The following is a 25,903-nucleotide window of genomic DNA, read 5'->3' as shown; positions in this document are numbered from 1 at the left end:
TTTGAGGTCTACATACCATGTGCGCTCTTTGTAAGATTTCTTTTCGTAGTTTCTGAAAAGAGGTCCTTGAAGTAATTCACGCTTTTCAGATCATTGGACTCCCTTTTTTTGCAACCAATGTCAAAAGTAAGATCTGCTTCGAAAAGTTCTAATCGAGACCTTTCATATGGCTATATTCGGTGAACAACAATTTTGCACCCATCTTTTATGTTTATGGGAACCGCCTTAAGTTCAAATGCAGCGATATTTGGGGATCAGAGTTCCGATATTCCCAGGAAGTTTCGCCTCAATCAGTACAGACGTTTCTGAAAAAGTTGCATACAACCAGATAGTGAACCGATTTTAATAAGGTTTAATTTTCGACAAAACCTTAAAAATGGAAACAAAGATAAGAACTCATGGAACACATAAGCTTGTCTCAGACTTTAATTGAGTTTTTTCATATTAGACTGTCCTAGCCTCTTTCCGAACAGGTCTTGTTTTGTACCTAAATAGCGCCGATTCGACTTATCAACTGGTAAAGCGTCCGCCGTTTCTACACCAATGAAGAACATTTCCTCTGTGTATATTTAAAATACTTTCTCAAATCCCCTAGGAGTACTAAATGATTTTATCACAGTCTAAATCTGTAAATATTCAAACAATGACTGGCCTAAAAATAGAAACATAATAGCTTTATATCACTCATAACATTATATAGTAATTCCTCATTCATATCTATCATTCAAATTAAATACGTTAACTTCCAAATATTCCGTACATAATTATGGAATTGAACATGTTAATTAAAATGTGTGTAGTCAATTAAGAGATATGCACACGCGCTATCATTCTAGTAAGTAAGCACTTAACCGTTTTTATACCAAGCTTTACTTTGAACTTAAGTCATTTGCTCTTTGTCAAGACTTAAGATAGTAACTACCTTCCATCGACCAAAGTTGGATCCTTCGCCTTCAAGCTATGCACAAGTGAATCGTGTACAACGGCAGGATGCTGAGCAATTACTAGAAGAGTATTCTAAAATCATTCGGTGGCGAAATAATGGTAAAGAAAACGTGTTAGATATAGGTTGCGGCCCGGGCGACATAACAATCGATTTCGTACTACCGCGTATGTCAAGACCCATTGGAAAACTAGTTGGAGTGGACGTTTCGGAAAAAATGATTAAATATGCCAAAAGGTTGTACGAGTGTGAAGATGTTCATTTTCAAACATTAGATATTGAGAATGGTGATATTGACTTGTTTCTGAAGGACTATCCAGAAGGGTTCGACCATATTACTTCGTTTTATTGTTTACAGTGGGTGCGTGATCAGAAGTGAGTGTCATAGTTTTAATACTACTTGATTTTACCAGTAAGCGGTAGTAAAGATCTTCCAAAGTCTAGTCGTCTAGTCAGTGTTTTATACACCTCCTTAACTGGAATTCTCTGAATAAATAGCTAGTTCCAAAAGAAATATCCACGACAAGCAGCTTTTTCCAGGACAGAGGTGAGGCAGCGTCTGATGAGTTGCCTCTGCCCTGGAGGAAACCACAAGTCGTCTTCATTTTTTACAAACTTGTATGACAGCGCAAGATAAGGTATCCGTGAACCAAAAATAGTTGCAGAAAGTTCATCGCCAATCGGCCCGGTTCGCCATCTAGTGGATGGTGAACTCAGGACTCCTCATATTCTAAACAAAAAGAAGCTAGTAGTTGATACCGATTTGTTGCTTTTGTCTAGCAAAAGGCAAACCAAACTCCTTGCAGATGCAGATTTCGTTTCCGTCGTTTAGCCCATAAAGGTTCTAATTCCACAACAGAAAACTAAACTGAACGGGTTGCTTAGTAGCGCCAGGAACTATCTCAGGGCTTAACAAATAGTGTAAAGTATCTTCCCTAGAGATTGAAGGATCATTACCCTCCCTGGTAATAATCATAGTTCCGATCCAGGCATTCTTACTGGACTTCTTAGACTTGTGATATTATCGAAATTCATTGATTCTATCACAATGAGAATATATTGAGTTGATGTAAAGTTTACCTGAGATATCATGTCAACTCCCCAGTTACATATTTTTATTGCCTCACTCACTCAACATAATATGCTCCGAGTTTTAAAGTATAGCGGGTTATTGCGGAGAGTCGTCTACTCCGAAGCCGGTGCTGCCTTTTCTCGCAAAAAGTACAAATATCCGTTTAAGTTTATCTTTACACAGAACATTACCCCAAGGTATCTTGTCCGCAGGGCGCTCGACGTCGTCAGACTACCAACTAAGCAGCTCCCTGTCATCATTGAACTATCCTGGAACCGTTTGGCACACCAGTTCAGGCTAGCCATCTCGCTCTCCCGGTTTTGGAAGCCTTCAGATCAGGGATTCCCTTTCACCAACGAGAGGGGACGGGGAGGAAGGGAGTTGTTAGTTCAGGGAACCCCTTGCCATCCGGTCCCTCCTCCGATTAAGTTCAATCTTCTTCGCAATAAGAAGAGCGCGAACATAATGCGCAACAATAACCCAACTACCAGCGCTCTTCAGCATCTCTCTAACAATATTGTCTGAAGAGAGCTCCCCTATGTCTGAATTAAGCAGAGGGAAAAAGTTGCGTTCATCGTCCTCCGCCACTCCATCGCAGAACACACAATCAGGAGATCACGCGTTCCCAATTCTGTGCAGGTAAGACTGAAAACCTCCATATCCACTTAAAAGTTGGATAAAGAAGTAATCAATCACATCTAGCATTCAGCTCAGCAACGGATCTAAATTGTCGATAAGCGGCGCAATCCACCTGCGTCTTGGCTCATTTTGCTAACTCGCTATGACGTTGGCACTCCTCACAGGCAACCACCTCCACTAAATGTTTGCCCTTACGGCTGTAAATAGCTTTACGCTTCTTGGCAACGAGGGCAACGAGGATCACCATCACGGCCGATACTGAGACAGTGCGATGAGCAGACGTCACTCGCAAAGTTTCCCGTCTCTGCACTTGAGCAAGGCGCTTACAATGCACTCACTTGTCATTAGAGCATACCTCTACGCGACAGAGGAGAACGGACTGCGTTGCTCCCATAAAGAGACGTCTCCTAGCAGATATAGGAGTCCCAACATTCCCCATTAGCCGATTCAAGGCCGAGACTCCAGCTGGAGCCCTGTCCACTGCTACTTTGATTTGCTCAAAGAAGCTCATCTTCGAGTCGAGCATTAAACCAAGGTATTTAACTGTTGGTTTTGACTCTGTAATCAACCCACCGACACGGTTCCGCACTGTCGAGATTCTCTTTCTGGTCAAGATTACTAATTCGGTTTTTTCTTGCGCAAGAGCAGTCATCCATCCCCGTCGCATCAATTTACCAAGTCTGGTTTGCATTAGGCAACAAACGGCTAAGCTTACTACACTCCCTCCGTAGGTCGACAATTTCTGCCATCCACCCGGCCATCCGGCCCGACTCTGCCTGCGCCAAGAGCTTTGGGGGACTTCCCGAAGTTCACTCTCCACACGCAGGGCGAGCGCCGGGTTGGTGTGCGTTTGTAAGTAGCGTCAACCACTTTGAGCGCGATTTACTGATTTACTGGTGATCACTTGCCGAGAAGTCTTCTAGGACCCGCCCACCCATGGTGCCAGAGATTCCGACGCAAAAGCGATGTCAGGGATGCTTCCTTCGCAGTCTGGGCACCGAAACACTGGCCTGGATCCCTCCCGAGCCCGCAGTGTCTGCGACGCTCACGCACCACTATCCCTATAGAGAACGAAAATTTGGCTTTGACTGCTGGTCCTTATCTTAGCAGCCAACTTGAGGAGTTTGTTTGGAATCCCATCCAATCCCGTGATCTTGTTTTCTTCAGTACGTTCACAGATCTCTTGTAGCTCCCCCTGGGTAACCCCGGAGATCGAAAAGCAGGCTTGTTGAACCTTTAGTCGAGCTTCACTTTCCGCTGGCTGTACAAAACGAAGCATTCCGACTTCCACCTTGCCCTTTATCAAAGTCTTCAGCCTCGCGGGTACGATGGTCTCAAGATCGAGATATTCTGATTCCACCAGTAGTTTAGTTTCCTACTGCGTTGGAAACCCCTTCCTAACATGGCGGAATCACCTCAATTAGACACTATCAGGATCGCCATCTCCTTCCAAAGCGGCAGGAATGTTGTCTTACTACTAAACTCAGTAAACCACCCTTAGATGTTCTTGCTTCTAGTACGCCTTCGAACGCCTCTTCCACTCTTTTCAGTGTCGGGATAGATGGCTTGGTAGCGTGCGTGCACTCGCCGCACACTTCATTAAGCCATTCAGCGATTCAGTTCTCCCCTGTATACCGGACACCTGCAACGGGCGGCCGCCTACACCCCACGGGACCATCAGTGCAATCTTTGATGAAATACATAGACCTCTAGTCCACAACTTTCGGTACTTTTCTAATCCTGAACAAACAGGATAATATGAGTAGGGGAAAATTCTTTTTGAAGAAAAGAAAATGAGCAAACTTCCGTTCAACTGACTCTATTAAATGGTAGCCGTAATTGTGAAAGGGGTCGAGAGGCATACCCGAAAATATTACGAACAAAAAGAAAGGATGATTGGGAAGTGGGTATCTATGAACTGGTGGGAAAAACGGAACACGAAGCCACATATTCTGGAAGCTCGACTGAAGATGTCGACATAATGAAGGTTAAAACAAAGCTTGTTATCAAACGTCACCTATAGAAGCTTGTGAAACTTAATCGCTGTTCAAGGTTGACCAACAAGGTAATCAATAGATTCGGATGGGAAATTTTCAGCAAATAACATTTACTTACATTTAGTGCTAACATATCCTATGCGCATCACAGAGATAGAGTGTCGAGGTTTGATTGAAGGCAGCTTTGTTCAGTAAGGGAATCAACGGCAGAGAATGTGTACCTCCATATAACTTCCTCATTCTTTTTATTGCACTGTATTTTGGTATGAATATTACTTTGTAATTTTAACGCAACACAAATATCTTTTCGCTGTGTTACCTCATTTGATTGTTATCTCCTGTTTTTGTATTTTAATTTCGGCTTGTTTATTGAATATTACCAAATGCCTCAAAAACTATCTGCTATTTAATTCCTGCGGCAGATCCTCTTTTTGTGTGCACCTGAAACGGCTCTCTCCATCGCCCAAATCCGTCAATTCTGGATCCACCTTTACCTTTCAAGGATGTCGGCATACGTCATATCTCTTCTCTTAGTGATGATTAAAATTTCCATGCGGATCTTCTTTGGTTCTTTTGTTGGTTTTTGCTGCTCACCTTTATCTCAGTTTGCGTGATTTCTATTCTTCCCCGTTTGTTGGTACTTAAACTGAAATTAAGATGCCGTCACTAATTCATTTCTCGGCTCTTTGCCTTATCTTGTCTTGAGAAGGTGTCCCTCCATTTCTTGTGTGACTTCGTACTATAGAATTGAGTAATTTCTTACAATATTCCATGAGTCTATCTTATATTTTCGATAAATGTCTCTAAAAGTTATCTGTTCATCTTTTCATAATCTACTAAGAAGTTGATGTGCGTTTAATTGTTTAATAAGTTATATATTTTTCTCAATTGGATCTTACCGATGTCGCAATGGTCTTCATTCTTTCCTTTTGCGCCACTCCACCGTGCCACTTATGACGAAAAAGTAAGTCCTCCCGCTATATTAGATCTCTCTATGGGGTGTCCACCTAAGTGTAGGGTGTTCGATTTGCTGGCAGTTTCGTTTGCCCCCTACCCAAACTTCACAGAATAGAATGGTGTATTTACGCTTGCCCACTCTCATTAAGTGCATGTAGCAGTCATCATGGTATGAAAGTCCTGGGGGGTTTAACGTGAGTACCTGCTGTGAAGGCATAATCTCACGGTCCTCTTCGGACACGGATTGATTTTGGGACCACAATCAATCATCTGCCCGGGATGTAGGCATAACCACCATGAAACTCCCACTAGGGGGCCAACCGCAAATAACCGGGCCGAGAACACATCCTCCAGAAATTCTCCTGGAGCATATGTTCCCATGGTACCAGATAACCTCCGATGAGGCTTCGTGGCAGAGCCACTTCAGATGAGTCCCTCAGACTCGGGTCTGATCGCCCTCCTCCAGTACGTGGGACGGAACTCCCCAATGGGTTAAAGTCATCATAATATAATAGATCTGATTTTATAATTATTCTGAGACACCCATTAGTCTTTAGCCACTTGGATATGCCAATGGCTGCTTCTGGGCGATAAGCCATGCTGAACTTTTAGCAACCTGACATAAACTGATGATAGCTTTTGTAGGGTGGAAAATCGTTTCAAGTGATTGCACCTTTCACCAAACGCAGGTGTAAATTTTTTTTCGCCGAATATAGCCATGAGATGAAAGGTCATTAATTAGTCAAAAAAGATTACTAACGCGTTCATCTAGGGCAGAGACAACTCACCAGACGCTGCCTCGCGTCTGCCTTCGGAGCAACGACAAGGGTGCGAATTATATCCAAGTTTAAACGACCAATAATTGGATCCAAAGCTAGATTTTTATTTGGGAAATGAGAGATCCTAAATCCACATCTACTTGATGTTGGACCAGACCAAATGGTGATGGAGAGATGGACTTAGGATTCCTCATATTCCAAACAGAACTCATAATTAGTACTTTACGACATTAACACTAAGTTTTGAGAAAGGTTACGAAGTAAGCTGAGGTTGAACTCATTCTCAGAAACTATTGAACCAGGGAACCATATAAGATTCAGGGCTCGAAATACATCCCATGCCGATATTCAAAACATATAATAAAATTATGTTACCTACAAAACCATAAACAGCTTATCTAAAATTTGGCAGGAAGAAAAAATTGACGTCCTTCTATCATCGAAAGTTAAGCGTTGTTGAGTGTCTTAAGTACTTCCATCGCGGACCAAATTGTTTTTAGGAATGATAAGCAATTAAATGAGAGTCCAAATCCGAACATTAAATTTTAATTTTTTAAATTTTTATTATAGTTAGTTGTGCACATCTTCCGGCTTGTTCAAATACATTCAACCCCAGTCATAAAAGAAGATATTAACGCAAGTGGACTATTCTCAACTCAGCCCTCTTAAGAAGAACTCGTATGAACTGATCCTGAAAAATAGGTACAAATTGAATTGAATTATGCACCTATCGCCTAAGGTCCTTCACATAAGAGAGTCATAAAACCCTTGAGGCCAGAAGGGTCGACCCTCCCGACCCAACTCATTTAAACAGTGGGCTCCAAGTATTCTGTTCAATACCTTAACCCAGAATGCAAATAATATCTGCTTAATAATTTGATATCGTAAAATATTTTACATTGACCTATTTTTGTGAACCTTAAGTTCCCATTATAGTTATTTAAAATCTCATGGTCCAATTGTCTGATCTTTTATTATACATATTCTTATTCTCTTCACAGGAAGGGCATGAAAAATATCTATAATCTCCTTAAACCCGCCGGCGATTGTTTCTTCGCATACCCAGTTAAGCATGCAGTATTTGAAATATATGAGGAATTAGCCAAAATTCCCAGGTGGAATACTTTTATGGCGAGCAATTGTGATTTTTTTGCCTCCTTCATCAACCAAGATAATGCAGCGGATACAATTTACAAATTTCTCAAACTGACCGGGTTTAGATATTATAACGTAGAAATGGTCGATAAAAGGATGACTTATACCGGACTAGATAACATTTTAGGTATGCTACGAAGAAAAATTAATGAAAGAATGAATTGAATACTTCTATATTAAGATGTTTTAAATATTGATTTTACTCGAAGGTTTCATCACAACGATCAACCCAATCATCCCAAAAATTAATAACAACGAGCGAACGGAATATTTAAAGGACTTTCTTAAGATTGCTGCAGAACTGAATGTATATCGAGAAGCTAGAAATCCTAGTGAAAGTGAATTTGCAACGCCATATCAACTTGTTGTAGCATATGCCGTAAAATAATGTTGCTTCCGCCAATATATTTTTATACAATCAGTATTAAATTTGGTTTCTATACCATGCGAAAACGTATATGGAATTGAATTCACTTATAATTAGTTAATTATATATAATCTAACAATTGAGATTGTTATTAAGTTCTAACCATTGCACTGTTTGAATATGAAAAGGAGGTCACATTCTCTCCCCTCGGACACCGCCTTGACGGGGTAGGATAGCATGTAGTAGCTCCCTACTATACTATGAATTTTCAAGACATGAATGTGGACCAAACAACGTAAACCCAGGGAGCCCATCCAACAACACAGAAAGCCGCTGCAAAAGAGGTCCAAGCTCTTTGAGACTGAGAACATGGGCGATAGTGCAGCACCAAGTACGATACAACCCCGATAATCAGGTGAGAGTGAACACTGAAGCCATCCACAACATAGTCCTCCGCAACACCTATAAGAGGGAAATGGATGTCGCAATAACCGCAGTCAACAGAGGACCTGGAGATGAAACATCAACAAATGATCTTCACAATCACCTAAAAAACGTTATCATGGATATGGCCACAAACATACTTGGCGCCAGCCGCAAAAGGAGTCGGAACGGCTGGTTTGACGAGGAATGTAAGCTAGCAACGGAAGGGAAGAATGCCGCATACCGAGTAATGTTGCATTCTCAAAGAACGCGAGCACGCGCAGAGACTTATCACGGACTCCGTCGACCGGAGAAGCGACTTCACAGACGGAAAAAGGAAGCCTGGGAGAACCAACAAGTCTGTGAACTAGAAAAGTACAGGGAGGAACCGCACCAGGTGCGCAAGTTTTGCCAACAAATCAGCAGGATGAAGCCTTATACACCTCGATGCTCATCCTGCCGAGACAAAGAGGGAAATCTGATTTCCGACAAAATGGGCATATTAGAGCGATAGGTTGAGTACTTTGATGAGCTACTGAATAGCCAGAACATCGGCGAGTTGGAGGTCCCGCCAACTGAAGATGACGGACAAATACTGCCACCACCAAGTTTAGGAGAAACAGTCCGTGCAAGTCATCGGCTAAAAAATTGTAAGTCGCCAGGAGCCGATGGAATTACAGCCGAATTGGTTAAATATGGAGGCGACAAGTTACACCAAGTGGTTCATCAACTTATGCTCAAGGTATGGGATAGCGAATCAATGCCTGACGATTGGCAACGAGGCATTATCTGTCTCATACATAAAAAGGGAGATATCACACAGTGAAGCAATTATAGAAGTATTACGTTGCTGAGTACCATCTATAAGATATTCTCCTCTATCTTGCTAGGCCGGATAGCCCCATATGTCCACAACATCATTGGCCCATACCAAAGAGGCTTCACTCCAGGCAAATCAGCAACAGATCCCAGTTTCTCTCTGCGGCATGCGATGAAAAAACTGTTGGAATATGGACAACAGTTGCACCATCTGTTCATCGACTTTAAAGCCACCTATGATAGCATGGCCAGGGTAAAACTGTATACGGCCATGAGAGAATTCAGTATTTCGACGAAATGAATAAGACTGACTAGGCTGACCCTGACCAATGTGCGAGGCCAGATAAAAGCAGCAGGATCACTCTCAAGACCATTCGACATCAACAACGGTCTACGACAAGGAGATGCCCTATCATGCGTCTTCTTTAACCTGGCCCTCGAGAAAGTGATCCGTGATGCTGAGGTAAATGTAAGAGATACGATCCTCTTTAAGTCCACCTAACTACTGGCCTATGCTGATGATATCGACATTATGGGAAGAACCACCGGAGACGTAAAAACTGCCTTCATCCATATCGAGCAGGCGGGGCGAGATCTTGGACTGCACATTAATGAAGGCAAGACAAAATATATGGTGGCAACGTCAGCACCGAAGACGAATCAACCAACAACATCAAACTGATCAAACAGGAAGAATAAGGATAAGAGAATACAAATTTGAGACCGTTGACAATTTCTCCTATCTAGGGTCGAAAATCACGACCGATAACAGCTACGATGATGAAATCCGCGCACGGTTGTTGGCAACCAACAGAGACTATTTCAGCTTACAAAAACTCTCGAAACGTCTCACCATAGGGTCAAACCCCATACTGTACAAGACTATGATCTTGCCAATCCTCATGTATTCCTCGGAGACTTGGGTTCTTAGCAAGAAAAATTGTGAATTCTTGGCCGCGTTCGAGAGAAGAATCCTCCGAAGAATTTTTAGCCCCCTACATGAGGATGGACGATTCCGTAGCCTACACAATGACGCTGGATGCAACACATTCTTCGGTCCCGGCTTCGGTCGGCAGCTCCTTTTTATCATACATAAGACTGTACAATTGCCAAAAACATATAATAAACATCACATTAACTTGCAGCATACCAAAGCCTCTACATTTCTACGGACAGCAATTCTGACAAAACTGCAGGGTTACACTTGGATATTTCGGGTACAATGCCATAGGTCCAGTTTAACAAAATAGGTGGTATTGGATCTTCCACGTAAGACCGAACTGAAGTAACCCTCTTAGACAACACCTTAGTCATCTTAAAATACAAGCTTAATGATAAGAAGAGAAAGGACATGGTTGCCTCTGTGCACCTATGATGATTATCTGTGTCTTTTACTGACGCAGGAACTAGCGAATCTGATCACGTATTCAGAATCAAGTAGTCTTAATAGATTGCGACTGCAACATTCAACATATTTGATTTGTTAGGGTGGTACCAAATGCAATCCTAGAGGAAAAAGTGTATTTGATTTCATCACTTCAACTAGTCTCATGACTGGGAACGTAGGTTGGGCGCCAACTTTCGTCGGAGCAAGGAAAAGTAAAATAATTGACCTAACAATTTCTACTTCAAAAATGTTAAGGCCTTAATTAATGTGTTTACCTAAGAAAGATAGTTTTTGAGAATTTTTAAAAAAAAATTTAATGGATCCAATGCTTTGAAATTTTGAGGCAATATTTTTGAATAAATAATGTATACATGGTGGAATTTTGAAAAGTAAATATTCGATCTCCAGTAAACTATCCGCAATCTCCAAAACCTCCAAAAAAATTCCCCCACTGCAGTAATTGTAACTTTCACAGTCCATGAAATCAGCAAATAAAAAAGTTTATTAAACTATTGTGGGTCATTTTATGGGCAATAAAATGACCCACATTTGTGGAAAAAAAAATAAAATTTAACAAAACGGCGGGGTTTAAACAAATTTTTAATTTCGGCCAAAAAATTTATGGTTTGCGGCGTGGCAAAATTACATTTTTCAACCGATTAAAAAACAGGAGGGCCATTATATGAAGGAAGATATACCAAATACGCTAAAAACCAAGTCGTTATGCCCCTTAAAGTCAAATAGAAACTAGCGAATGCTAGGCGAAGGACGGACTACAATACAAATTCAGAATCCAAGGAAAGGGTGTCAACCAAATAACTTCTGAGTCGCACCAGCAAAAGCAATAAGAATGAAGACTGATTAAATTACAAGAACACCGAACAAGAATACCAAAGACTCGTAAAAAATTCGAAAAGAGATTCCTTTAGAACTTAATGTGAGACACTGGAAAGCAAAAGAGAGAGCTCAAGGTTTTTAAGCGGGATATATTAGCCAAACTCCAAACAAACAACAACCAAACAACGTCTCTTTAGAAAACTGGACTTTCATAAACTCCGGAGTTGAGTCAATTTAGCCAAAAAACAAGAACCACAATACTATCCTTTGGACATTTCAAAGCACCTGGTTCAGTCTTCGTCCTCTTTTAATTTTTCGATATTTGGGTGTTAAGCCCAAAAGAAGGAATTTGTGAACCAAAAAGAATTCGAGTAAGGTGCTATCGATTTGGGTCCAGCCCAGCATCAAGTGGATGCGGACTTGGGGTCCTGAATTCCTCAACAAAACATTAACTTCATTATCGTTAAAATATGTGAAACGAGTGGTTTACCATCATATTCCCTAGAAGACGTTAAGGTCGTACATAGAAACCAACATGCTTGATAGTGAGAAAATTTCAGTGAATCCGTTCTTCATTACTTGGTTTCCAAGATAAAAGACGGAACTGTGAAAAGCATAGTGTCGTGTTAACGCTTTTGTTGATTTGACCAATGCTGTCATAATGCAAAACCTGTTGTTCGCTGTAATGGTCGCTACCTGACGTGATGTAGCAAGACCTGTCCATTGACATCAATAGCAGGATTTCACTTTTGTAAGGACTTCTTGTATGTTTGATTCTCGAGGGATTATTCACTGGAAACAGCTTCCATGTAACCAAACCTTAACAGCCGAAATATGCTGTGCCCAGCTGGAGCGTATCGTGACGGCTTTGAAGGGAAAACGTCCGTCTTTGGTGAATAGAGGTAACGTCATATTTCAAACTGACAACCCTAGACGTTATACTGTTAACCTCACTTAGAGAAACATTGCGGAGTTAGGTTAACAGCATTTGGTCCGACATCTGCACTCCCCTGACCTTGCTTCATCAAAATTTTTATTGCTTCACTTTTTGGATAATCATTTAAAAGGAAGGAATTTTTAACAAAAGCATTCAAAAAACCGGACTTATGGATCTCTTCTCATCTATTGTAAGTGGATTTTCAAATTGCTTCATGAGGATTGGAGTGCATACTTAAAATACCACTACTATCTGTAAACGTTGTGGTTGGCAAACTAGGGCCAGCTGGTTGATTTAAAATGTAGACGAGGTAGTGTGTCGGTATTAGGATGCCGCCTAGTCCAACTCCACCTTGGATGCCGTAATAGTAATTGATTGTGATCCTTTTGGACGTTCTTTCAAAATTTTTCCTGCGATGAGATCATTTGCTGAAGCTTTCTTCGGGTTGAATTCTTTAATGACCCGAGCAAGTTTTTTGCCTTGAAATGAGGAACTCCCCTTTGGTGTTATATAGATACTTTTGTGAGTCTTATTTTCTCCTGTGGAAAGTGGAGAGAAGTACCTTTTGCAGGTTCCGCCTTTTTTGGCATCATTTCTTGCTCAGATTTTACAACTTCTCTGTAGTGTACTATTGTTTTTAGAGTGGCAACACACAGACGTGGTACCCCCATATAGATGAGCATAAATCACTTTGTAGAATTTTAACAGGACTTCGTCTAATTCACCGTTGCATTTTAAGGAAATAATGATTTGGAAATGACTCTAAAGTTCTTTCCGAAATTCAACTAGTTAACTGCCAGTTTCCAACTTTCCAACTTCTTATATGTAAGCTTGCGAGATTGATCCTGAGCTGAAAGATTTCCACAAGTTATTAACCTAGCCTTAAATTCGCAACTCCTGGAATCCCGCCCAGCTATCTCCGCCTTTAGTCAAACTCGTTGGTTCCTCTGCTTCCTCCTCCCAACTATCCTGTCATTACTTTCCTTCATTCTGTGTCATTTCCTTCCTGCTGTCTTGTATCTCTTACTATTCCCCTCCTTATTCACTTCCTAGTCGAGTACTTTATTGATAACTTTGACGCAAATATTGGTCCTGATCACGACGGACTTCCAAACCACTTTTTGATTAAAGCTGGTTAGTCCATTTCCTATTCCCTCTCTATTATTTTCTTAGCCTGTGGAGAGAGGCTCTCATCATCTCTATTTACAAAAGTTGCTTATCGCACTTTTGCTGAGAATTACCGTACTTGTTCATCGAAATTTCGAAACAGTGAGTAGAAATGTACTTTGTATGTGTGTATGTTTTCAGTAATTCCAAAAATACGATGATATTACTTAGAAAAAGAATGAATGGTCTTTATTTTCCAAATATAAATGGAATTACCGTAGAACCTTCCGAAGAAGAGAAATGTCCTACAGTCATTTTGAATAAATAGCTTCTTTGGAACAACATGGGTAGGAGTAACATCTTTGTTCAGATCTTCATAGATAGACTTGATAACATCCAAAATATCCAAAACAACACTATACATGTATTGCTGCAGCTTTTTGCCATTTGAACCACGAGTCCGAACTGGGTCTTGTATGCTTAAACTGCTGTATATTCGTTAGTTTTTCACCGATTCTTCTCAAATTTTCTCAAAATATTCTTGAAAGGTTCTCCATTCAGGAAAATGCAAAAATGGGTCAGTTAAAGAAGTATGACACATGGGTGTTTTTATAATAAAATTCGATTTTATTTAGTTCTTAAGTCCCGGAAAACGGATGGCCAGCGAGATCGATATCGACTTGCTAAAAGCCGTAATGAACGCACACAGGATATCGAACCCTTCTGTTGCGTTAATGACAAGAACGGTTCCCATACCATGAAGATTTTTGAACGCATTCATGACAAACGTATTCGCGAAATCGTTGAAATAACCATGAATCAAGCCGGATTTGTCAAGAACTGCGGAACTACTGACGCAATACACGCTGCGCGGTTACTCATGGAGAAACACCGTGAGAAGCATCACCCTTTTTACATTGCCTTTCTGGATCTAGAGAAAGCGTTTGACCGTGTACCACACGAACTCATCTAGCATGCTTTACGACAACACTTAGTACCAGAAGAACTCGTGCGCTGGGTTCAATTGCTCTACCACGATCCGAACAGTAAAGTTCGAAGTATGGCAGGTATATCAAAACCACTTCGTGTCTCTGTTGGTGTTCAGCAAGGAAGCGCCCTCTCATCACTCCTCTTTGTTCTTGTTATGGACACCGTCACACGGGATATCCAACGTCCAGCGCCCTACACACTGCTTTATGCAGATGATGTTTTCCTAGCATCTGATAACAAAAATGATCTCGAGCAACTTGTTCAAAAATGGAATGATCGCCTCTTGTAACACGGTCTCAGATTGAATTTAAGCAAAATTTTTGACGACCGATCCCCATAAAACAAGCGCAATCACTGTCAGCGGCAGTGATCTGCCCAGAACTGAGCGATTTAAATACCTCCGATCAACGCTATCAGCCAATGGAGAACTGCGTTATGAAATTAATAATAATCGTTGGCACAACAATCCATATTGGATCAGGGCCTTGAAGTGTGTTAGAGCACTTCATTCAAGACCGTAACGGTACACTACAGTATACTGTAGGAGGCAATGTGGTCAGCATTACGCTCGCCCGAGATTATTACCCTGATTTGACTCAGGCACTCATTCGCAGCTGAGTCGACTGGTATCCGACGTTAAATCACGATACAAATCCCATTGCCGCCAGCGAGATTTGAACCGCGACCTTCCGTACGACAGCCTTGTCCTCTAACCACTCAGCTATCCGGACATGAAATTGCTTCACGCATTAACGCAACTTGGATGAAGTGGCGTTCCACAACTGGTGTCCTTTGTGATCGACATATCAACGAACGTTCCAAATCTAAAATTTACCGAAATGTCGTCCGTCCTGTCGCTCTCTATGGTTCTGAGTGTTGACCAACTATAAAAGACAATGAACGACGTCTTGCGGTAATGGAGACGAAGATGTGCTACGTTGGACTAGTGGCGTCACACGTTTAGATCACATCCGAAATGAGGATATCCGCGATCGTTATGGGGCTGCACCGATCGTGGAAAAATTGCGAGAGAGGCGTCTTCGACGGTATGGTCACACAATTCGTGCCAACGAGAATTCACTTGCCAAGATTGGTCTGAACATCGAAGTCGATGGTAAACGACCAAAAGGCAGACCTAAACAACGGTGGCTTGATACGCTAGATGGGAATTTGAAAGCCTCGAGATTGCACCCAGATCAGGCATTCGATAGAGCCAAATGGTGAAGCCGATCACGACGAGCCGACCCCGCTTGTGAACGGGACAGAGGCTGAAGAAAAGGATGAAGACCATTCACTTTAGTATGATACTGACATTCAAAGTTTAAGAATGCAACAAATTTGCAGAAAAGTGGCAACTTTGACCTATTATAACTTTGTTAGTAATAGTGTGATTTCCACCAAACTTGGTAGCGTCTATAATATAACATTTATTACGGCATTCTAAGATAAACTTAAAGAGGTTCCCAATCAATTTCTTAAAAATATACTCTAATTTATATATTTATACTTTAATGAATATGATGGTAATACACTATTATTAACTTAATTCAAACAGGTTTTGTATGGAGAATATTTTGACGCCGTAGATTTACCCTTTTCAGATCCATGCACTGCTCCCCATTGCAACAAATGTGAAAAATAATATCGGTGTCGGAAGATACTAATAGAGACCTTTCGTTTAATATCCAATACGACTATACTTGATTAAAAAAAATTGCACCCCCGTTTTCCATATAAGAGATTAAACCGAACCTAATAGGGTTTCGTTTTACCCAAAATCTTAAAAAGCGTCCACTAGGAAATAATCAAAAAGATCGAAACAAGAGCATAAACTCATTGAACACATGAGTTTGCCTCAGACATTAAGTTAGCGTTGGTGTGTTTTCATATTAAACTGTCCTAGCACCTTATCGCAAAGGTCCAGCACCCAAATCTCATGGTTTGTATCTCAAATATCACCCATTCGTCTGCCCTGCCAGATGGTAAAGAATTCTTCGTTTCAACACCCATGAAGAACACTTCCTCTACATTTATTTGAACTACTTTTTCTATTTCAAATGCTGACATATCATTTTGTCTAAATCTGTAAATATTCAAACAATGACTGGCTTAAAATTAGAAATATAACAGCTTCACATCACTCTTAGCGTTATATTACTTCATTCAGACAAGGCCTATCTATAATCTAAAATAAATATGTTAATTTCGAAATATCTACATCCCGTATATTCTCGTGGAATATGCCAGCAGTCTCTAGTGTAGAATTAAACATGTTCACACCTCCTATAATTAAAATCAGTTTAGTCAATTAACAGCCATGCACCCATACGTACATTCATAACTACTTAGCCGTTTTTATACCAAGCTTTGCTGCGAACTTAAGTCATTCGCGCTTTGTCAAGACTTAAGATAGTAACTACCTTCCATCGATTCAAGTTGAAAATGGATCCTTCTCCTTCAAACTATACACAAGCGAATCGGATACAACGTCGGGATGCTGACCAATTATTGGAAGAATATTCTAAAATAATTCGGTGGCGAAATAATGGCACCGAAACCGTATTAGACATCGGTTGCGGTCCGGGCGACATAACGATCGATTTCATTCTACCGCGTATACCAAAACCGTTTGGAAAATTAGTTGGAGTGGATATTTTGGAAAAAATGATTAAACATGCCAAAAGGCTGTACGAGCGTGACAATGTTCACTTTCAAATATTAGATATTGAAAACGGTGATATAGACTTGTTTCTGAAAGATTATCCAGAAGGATTCGACCACATCACTTCGCTTTATTGTTTACAGTGGGTGCGTGATCAAAAGTGAGTGTTATAGTTCATTGTTCCAAGGGACAGTAAAAATCTTCACAAATAATAGTTCCTAGTTATTACCTATAATCTAGTGAGTGCTCCATACATTTTGCAATAAAAGTAACTGGAATTCTCTGAGCAAAAAGAGGGAATAGCAGGCAATTGATACCAAGCTGGTGTTTTGGTAGAACAAGTGCTCATGCTAACTCCTTACAATTTTAGTGTGGGATTTCGGCTTTTAAGGTGTCGGTCGCTTCGCTTTTCAAGGTCTGTCAGTCTGTCCGTCCCTCTGTCTGTCTATATTTTTGCCACACTCTCCCCGCGTTCTGGTATTGCTTCTCGGGGCTGCTCAGTTTAGTAACTCTTCATGGAATATCCGCTTCTACTTTATGTGGTGTTAGTTGCATTAGCATTCCACGCGGTACTCGATTTCACCATATAGCTAACCTTCCACCGTTAACGTGGACCCCAGCTTATTCTCGAGATTTCTGCTTGGGCGTTCTGCATCCTGTAGCCTGTATGTCCAACGACCATTCTTCGCCTGGTCCCATACTGTTTACCACCCAGCTAATTACCTCATTCGCTCAGTTTGCTTGCTAAGGCTAGCTTCCTGCTTCTCGCGATTGCTTCATGGGCTAAAACATCCACTCGAATCATCCCCGCAATTACGCATGCTGCCTCATACAATATTGTTCGGTAGCCGGAGTACGTGCGGAGAGCACTTAGCCAAAATACAACTTGAAACTGTCTGCGATTTTCAACAATTTTTATCGCAGATGCCCACACTGGTCCAGCGTATAAAAGAAGAGAGCTGACGACTCGCGATAAAAGTAATCGTCGGCTGTATTTCGGGCCGCCTATAATTGGTAGCATCCTTGCTAATGTCGAGGTAATGGTCGCTGCTTTTTGCCCAGTAAGCTTTGAATGGGATTTAAAACTAGCCGTTGCGTTATTGAGTTGAAAGTTACTCCCAAGTATTTTAGCAATGGCTGGAAGCGAACTGTATGTGAGCCGATGCAGATCTAAACGGTTTTTCATTTCCGTCACTTTGTAAAAAGTACCAGCTCCGTTTTCTTTTCGGCAAGCTTCAGTCCGACTTGATCGTACAGATAGCCTCAATCGCATAAATTTCTACTTTGTCAGGGTGATTGGATGTTATGACCACCCAACGTCATTTTCGAATCCCACGACAACAGCCTGCTTAGCTTTTGGGCACCGTAGAACGGCATCTTACATTATGTTCCATAGCAGAGGGCCCAGAACAGACCCCTATAGAACTCCTGCCGTTATATCGTATGTCTTTGACCCTTTATCCGAATCGTAAAGTAAGTTCCGCTGTCAGAAGTAGCCGAAGATTATACTTAATATATAATTTAGCGTTCATACCGCGATGAGCACTTCGATGATACGGCTCCGTCTGGCGGAATTGAATACGTTTTTGATGTCGAAAGTCACCAGCGCACAGTATTTGCGTTCGCCAAAGGCTTTCCTAGCTAATTCAAAAACCACTTTGGTGGCATGAACCTTTGACCGAACCTTCTGGAATCCAAACTGCCTATCCTTATCGGTTATTTGCCACTATCAATTATTTGATATAGGCCGTTATATATTATCCGCTCGAGAACCTTGCCTATTGTATTCAGAAGACAGATAGGTCTGTAGGATTTTGGCTCACCAATCGGCCTACCTGGCTTCAGGATCAATACAAGTTTTTGTAATTTCCACTCCGTGCGAAAAGATCCTTCTTTTAGACAGCCTGCGAATACTGGTACGAAAATTCTTATTCTTCGCCTTGTTGGGGATTCGATCAATATCGGGGGATGCGTCCAGAACTTTGTCCGTGGTTACTGGAGAGATATTTTCGTCACTTAGTGAGATCGTAGGAAGTATAATTTCCAGACGTTGGAGAAACTGTCGAAACGATCTCCTACAGCAATCTGGAACACATAATAGAAGAAGACCTTTTACCTTTTACTGCCGACATAACCGACTTGTATGCACCTCCCCAAGGGTCAGAATCTACCTCACTGCAGAGTCGCTTGAAGCAATCATTTTTAATCTTCGTGATAGCAACTTTTTACGCGCGTTTTTATTATCGAGGTACCGTTGTTCATATTCCGGCGTGTTTCTTCGAGATCGACTTCGCATTCTGGCCTTCAAGCATTCCGACTGGCATTTCGCTATTTCAACGTTCCACCAGTAGTTTGGATTCCGCTTTTGAGGGTGTATACGTCTTGGCTCGAAAGCATCACAGGCTCGATATATCTATTGGGACAGCGGCAACACCTTATCTGCAACCGTCCCATTAAACTCAGTATAACACCGCAATACCTCTAGAATTGTATTCTCACCAAGTGATCCTGATGACCAACCTGATTCTCGTCTCTTCGAGTTAACATTTATTGTTCTAGGTCGCTTATCAATGGTTATATATATCGCCTGGGGTATTAGTATACTCCTCACTAGCATGCCAATGTATATGCTTGATCAATTTACGAAAGTAAGATCCTCGGTGAAACCTAGTTCTCCACGCCTAAACGTGTTTACACTTCCGACATTAGCCAGGGTGATATCTAGGCAGGATTACACCTCGAGTAGATTTCTTCCTCTTTCATTTGTTTCACGACTTCACCACTCCTATGCCCATTCGTTGAAGTCACCGGCAATGAGCTTGTGCTCTTTAGCGTTTCTCACTAATTTGTTTCAATTGCAATATTCTCATGCTGACATACTTGGTGCGGCATCGCAACTGTAAATGTAGAAGTCGTCGACCTTAACCCTCACAAAGTCGTTTTCGCGGTGCACCATTCGATTTCCACAGGCCCACAGACTTTCTCCTTGCATCTGTTTCTCAAACGTCTTGGTGGAGGTTTTTGTATTGCTCACAGACAATAACATCACTTTCCTTTTCAAAGACGCTTTGCAACAACAGGTCGTGAGCAGCTTGGCATTGATTTAAATTCAGCTGGATGACTCTCATTTATGTAAGCTAGTTAAGGCAATCCTGGCACCTGGCACAACCTGTTATATGGTCATAATCGCGATCTTTAATTTCGTTGCATAGAAGACATTCAGGTTCCTTGGTGCAGTCAAAAGACTTTCTCCTCCACATCTTGGACACAGTTTCGATCTATCGATGGTGCTAGTGCAATCCGTCGCCATGTGTTCAAATCCCAGGCATTTTAAGTACTTTTTTAGAACAATTTGCTCGCATAGTCTACCCAGGTGGGAACTTTGAACGCCCAGACATACACTGAATTACAGCTTCCTACGTTGAAATTAAGGGGGTCCTCATACATACAAAAGGGGTGTGTAAAATTTTTTTCACTGAATATAGTCATATTGGATATTTAAACGTCTCAATCAAAAAATCTGAAAAAAAAAATCGTGAAGCTGCCTCTATACGGTTTCCAAACCACAAAATACTCTCCATATCGATAACTGCTCAAATTAAATTAATAATACCATATTACTATCTTTGGGAGAAATTGACTAGAAACCCCCCTTAACTCTATCCTATAGTTAAAAACATTTGCAAAGTTACTACAACCCAAAGTACTAAATATCAATACCACACTAAAGTAAATAGTCTGACATGCTAAATGCATATGGAGTATGGGCTACATACAAATGGGATAGTTCGAAGACCAAATATGCTTACCTAAGAAACAAACAAAACCTTTCATACCTGAAGCGCCAAACATCCGGTTTCCTAACTTGTTTGCATTTCACTTCCATAAAGGTCCTAATTTGTCAACTTCTCTACTATATTATCATGTGGGTTGCCGTTACCTCGCCTAAGACATTAGATGTCGCACTAGGTAGTTATATGTTACTGGGAGAATTAAATTGAATTACCCGCCCTAAAATGCCAGAGGCTTCCTCTGGACTATTCAACCCATTCCATCTGTTCTGCAAATAGTGTGGAGTGTCCTCACTAGAGGTGAACTGCATTTATCGCATTTGTAACGTTATTGGAAGTCATTGAAATCTCCAGCTACTAGCCCCTGATCCCACATTGTCATTGATATGAATGCTCTTGATTTTGAATTCAAAATAGCTTATATGTATTTCCACTGTCATCATCGCGAGTACGTAGGGGCACGTTGGTGGATTTGGACCCACTGTCTGAAAGAAAAATTTTTTACCGATTTTACACCTTTTCTATACAACGTCTCGTAGCCCTGCTAGGTAATATTCTGAAATTTGTAGAGTTATCCCAGTAAATCGCCTCACTAAACTCCTCTAAAAACTAACATTTTCATTATTTACTTGGTGGAATGCATACGTTGTGAGCTTATGGTCATCTCCTAACAAGCAGCTTTGACAACATATTTCACTTTCAATATTCAATGGCGGAAAGATGACACTTTTCAAAATGCTGGAAACAATGGGCTGTAAAGTGTTCATACTATTATGTGATGTCAAAGGACGAAGAGCAAATCGCAATGGCCGAAAAAGCCGCCAAGGCTGCCTCCAAGGAAACTTGTGTACAGCGAAACCAGGCTCAACAGGCTTTTTGTCTGAAAATTGCAATGCGGACAGTTAATCTCTGCCACTGCTCGGCCAATCATTACCAAATTTCGTGTACATCTTTTTCTAATATCTCAAACATAGTAATTCAATTCAATTTGATAATTTTCTATAAAAAAAAAAGTTGCGATAAAAATGGACTAAACATGGGGTCAATTTTTCAAAGTTTTTTTTTTCAAAGTGCCGATCGATTTTCTAAATTTTCTGCTAAATTACTGTGAAAGAACTCTCCTTTTAAAGGAACTATTTTTAATTTTTTGTTTCACACTTCTCAATCATGAGATTAACTATCCGCAATGGAAGCAGAATTTTTCTATGACCAGACTTTGACGCCCTCTATATTTTGGAAAGATACTGGCAAACAATTTTGTTTGTATAGTTTTCTTTATATAGTTATATGTTAAAAAAAAAGCCTCATTACAATATCTAATAAAGGAGCCCGGAAAAGAATCGCAAAAAGACTTTTTTTAACGTTCTAGACCGAAATAGTACCTTAGCAGTGCCAAATTATAAATTGCATACAACATTATATGAGGTTATATGAACAACTCTTGAAAAAAGTAATAAGTAAAAAAAGGTAGCTGAAATCGTCATCCTCCAATTATGGAAGGTAAGCGTTGTTAAGAATATTTAGTAGTTAGATGGGAGACTAAATCGGAACATTGAATTTTAGGTTTTTCAATTTTTTTAGTTAATTGTAACAGAGATTCAGCTCCTCGCGAATAAATATTTTAGATTCACCTTTGTTTTACTTTTATTGTCACTTCTGCAGGATTGTTAAATAAAACTCAAATCTAACCGTGAACTCTGTTAAGAACTAACTAAAAACTAGTCACACCTTGAAAAATTATACAGAACTTTCAAAATAAACTATGCATCTATCGCCAAAAATGCCCCATATAAGGAAACTTTTCAGACTTAAAGCGATTAGCTTCCGTTTTCCAACTCATTTAAGCATTACTGAATCGCAAATGGGTTCCAATCAATGTGAGATATACAGAATACAAATAAAAATATTTGCCTAATAAAATTTGAAATATCTTATTAGAAGTTAGAAATGTTATCATTCGAATTATTCCAAATTCCATAGTTCCTTTGTCTAATTTTTTATATTCATCCCGTAGTCTGATCTTTTATATGATTTCACTTCACAGGAAGGGCATGAAAAATATCTATAACCTCCTTAAACCCGGCGGTGATTGTTTATTCACACTTCCAGTCAAACATGCAGTATATAACATATATGACGAACTCGCCAAAATTCCCAGGTGGAATGCTTTAATGTCAAGCAACTGTGATTTCTTTGCCTCCTTCATCAACCAAGATAATGTGGCAGAAGCTATGTCAGAAATTTTCAAACTCACTGGGTTTAGATATTACAACGTTGAAATCATCGATAAAAGGATAACTTATACCGGCTTAGATAACATATTAGGTATGCAATGGATAAAAATCCTTATCCAGAAATACTCTAGCATATTTTTGCTTTTACTACAAGGATTCATAACTGCGGTCAACCCAATCTTTGCAAATATGGAAACTATGGAAAAAACGGAATATTTAAAGGACTATTTAAAGATTGCTGCTGAGCTGAACGTATATCGAGAAGCTGAAAATCCGAGTGAAAGTGAATTTGGTACACCCTATCAACTTGCAGTTGCATACGCCGTAAAATAATGTGGTTTCCACTAAAATATAATTTTTGCAATCAGTATTGAATTTAATTATTATAGCATAGGAAGAATTCAATTACTTAAATATATATAATTATTGATAGTTTTGCTTACCAAGGATCAGTATTTTCAAAATTTGTACTGAGATTGCCACCGCTACTAAATGAGTGATGCCTTGATAGATAATCTTGACTTCAAAGCTAACCTTCTTGAATAACTGTTTGTCACTGGAAAGTTGCTGGGAAATTAAATAAATATTTTTCTAAAGCCATTTTGTATCTAAGCTCAATTTTGTAAAAAAAGGAGAACTGAGTTCGCAATATCTTTTTAAATTAAAGCAACCAAAATGTTTACTTTATCTAATTCCGATAAGAATCTACGCCGAAGCCTATTGTAGCAACACTATCTTCTGGGACAAGAAAGGGTTGATTTCATTTAAGCCCAGAGATTTATCGGAGAGCTCGAAATAGAGGCTTAAACAAAATATAATTGCCCGGACATAATTTTTTCCTAGGGCCGGATTTTCAACCTGTGGCTCATGCAATCCAAAATTTGGGTTATGAAACTAGAAAATTTAATTCAAATTTATTATTTACTAAAATTAAATTCTATGTATTATGATCAACAAAGCTGTTCATCCAAATTCAACTTATTTACTCAGATGACTAAAATTCTAGAATATACTTTACTGAGAAACACAGGTAAGTAGTCGTGCATGTGGGTGTTCACTGTACTAAAATATTTACTTTATTGGAATACTGCAGTCTTCAACGATTTACGGTACACTAACTTCGCTCAAAAAACACTAATTTGCCCTAATATAACTTTACTGATAATAGTAGGGATCGCACCAATTTTCCAGTATAGTGGCCTATCGCATAGTTACATTGTAAAGTCAAATTTCGTGGTTTCAATACGTACAATCGTTTCCGAATAAATTGCATTTGACTGACAGCTAGGCAAAAACAGAGTAAACCGATTTTAGTAAGACTGAAAAGAGAAAGCTGCAAATTGAAAATTGAGTACTTTAGGAGGTTTTCCGAATTGAGTTATTGTTTCTACTACATAAATTGTCAACATAGCTACATAAAAAAACGCAGCAAAAATTTCAAAGTGAAATTCAAGTTCCTTTAGATTTTATGAGGGTAGAACCGAGTGATTATCGAGTTTAGACTGAGGTTCGAATGCCTAGGTGATAGTTTAGCTTGATGTCCTTACGTAATATTGCAACACAAAGTAAATAGCGTGTTTACAAGTATAATTACTTAGCACCAGTCCTTTCTACGTGTGCATTTGTATTGGTTGTAACTGTATTTTATTTGTAATTAAAAGTGAGAAATGTCCTCATATCCGAAAGACGAGTTTTCAATCAACTTTTTCAAAGAGGTTTTCCAAAAATGACCCTTCAGCGGACTACCTTGTTATTTTTGGCTTAAATTATTCAATTCTTAAAGGTTGTTCGAAATATAGCTAATACTAGCTGAACTCGGCAATCCTTGTTCTGCCTGTGTATATTTACAAAAACCGTGATTTTCTTGAGATACTGGAAGAAGTGATTCTAACTGAAAATAGACTTGCCTATCTATTCCGAATGTACGTGGGAAGTTATCACATTTTATAATATTCGTCACTCCAAACGTTGGCGTATGAAAAAATGCATTGTATTTCCATATATGCTGCAAAAATTCTCAAGTAGCTCCAGCAATATGAATTAGAAGTCACTGTGGCCAAATGGTCCTGTCAGTGGAATAGCATATACCAGGCATTTCCTACTGAAACTTCAAAATGCGACAATATAAGCACAATATAGTCATTATACAATGAAGTAATTTCAGCGCACTTTATAATCATAGTCTTCGTAGTAGCTTCTTTATGGGGATCGACTTCAATAGAGTTCAGCATCACCATGTTGTTTATCTTGTTCTTCGGGAATTGCAGCAACTCTAAAAATAGACGATTTTGCTCGAAAATTTGTAATTCGTTCACTGTATTGTTAAGATGTTTCGGCACCGCTTAAAGTGAAAGGTTAAACTCGCAGGTTGTTAAACGATGCAACCAGTTTTCTTCATGTTTCAGCAGCTCTTGATAGAGGCTCTGAATCGTTCTGTTTCCAGTATCTTTTTCTTCACATGTTTCAGCAGCTCTCCTTGCTGACAGTTACCATGCATGTCTGGTTAATCTCCCAAAGTTCAGTTTTTAGGTAGTATTTCAGTAATTTTGAGATTTTTAGCCCCATCCCTGAAAGGGGGAGAAAACTTTATGGTGGGGAAAGGAGGGATCTCACCTTTTCTAACCCGATGAAAACTTATGGCGGTCGAAAAATCGCAGCGGTCACCACCACCCTCCTTAAAAAGTTAGGGCATAGGGTACATTTTCATGTCATCATGGTGAAGTTCGATTTTCCGACCCTGCCATCGCAAGGGGAGGAGGTACAGGGAGAAAGAGTAAGGACCTCCCTCCTTTCTACCCGTAATGTCA

At 40.0% G+C, this 25,903-nt stretch overlaps 2 protein-coding genes across 2 annotated transcripts; both read left to right on the top strand.

The window, feature by feature from the left end:
* Positions 1–813: 813 nt before the first annotated feature.
* Positions 814–7,930, top strand: LOC119646655 (juvenile hormone acid O-methyltransferase-like). The gene is made up of 4 exons (XM_038047185.1): positions 814–839; positions 905–1,318; positions 7,389–7,669; positions 7,752–7,930. The coding sequence occupies exons 1-4, from the start codon at positions 814–816 to the stop codon at positions 7,928–7,930; spliced, it is 900 nt and encodes a 299-aa protein (XP_037903113.1).
* An 8,799-nt stretch (positions 7,931–16,729) lies between these two features.
* On the top strand, positions 16,730–23,695 carry LOC119661251 (juvenile hormone acid O-methyltransferase-like). Its single transcript, XM_038070499.1, has 3 exons — positions 16,730–17,231; positions 22,907–23,187; positions 23,251–23,695. Exons 1-3 carry the CDS (start codon positions 16,852–16,854, stop codon positions 23,427–23,429), a joined length of 840 nt encoding a protein of 279 aa, XP_037926427.1. The 5' UTR covers positions 16,730–16,851; the 3' UTR covers positions 23,430–23,695.
* Positions 23,696–25,903: the final 2,208 nt, after the last annotated feature.

This window comes from Hermetia illucens, chromosome 1, assembly GCF_905115235.1.
Source record: "Hermetia illucens chromosome 1, iHerIll2.2.curated.20191125, whole genome shotgun sequence".
NCBI lineage: Eukaryota > Metazoa > Arthropoda > Insecta > Diptera > Stratiomyidae > Hermetia > Hermetia illucens.
The sequence above is the reverse complement of the archived record's forward strand: the minus strand, read 5'-3'. Positions and strand labels throughout refer to the sequence as shown.

What these genes read in the sequence shown, in the direction of transcription:
- LOC119646655 (XM_038047185.1), top strand. Translation starts at nt 814, where the DNA reads ATGCACACGCGCTATCATTCTAGTAA. An exon ending in CAGTGGGTGCGTGATCAGAA is followed by an intron (nt 1,319 to 7,388) that starts GTGAGTGTCATA and finishes TTCTCTTCACAG; the next exon opens with GAAGGGCATGAAAAATATCT. An exon ending in CGGACTAGATAACATTTTAG is followed by an intron (nt 7,670 to 7,751) that starts GTATGCTACGAA and finishes TTTTACTCGAAG; the next exon opens with GTTTCATCACAACGATCAAC.
- LOC119661251 (XM_038070499.1), top strand. Translation starts at nt 16,852, where the DNA reads ATGGATCCTTCTCCTTCAAACTATACACAAGCGAATCGGATACAACGT. An exon ending in CAGTGGGTGCGTGATCAAAA is followed by an intron (nt 17,232 to 22,906) that starts GTGAGTGTTATA and finishes TTCACTTCACAG; the next exon opens with GAAGGGCATGAAAAATATCT. An exon ending in CGGCTTAGATAACATATTAG is followed by an intron (nt 23,188 to 23,250) that starts GTATGCAATGGA and finishes TTTTACTACAAG; the next exon opens with GATTCATAACTGCGGTCAAC.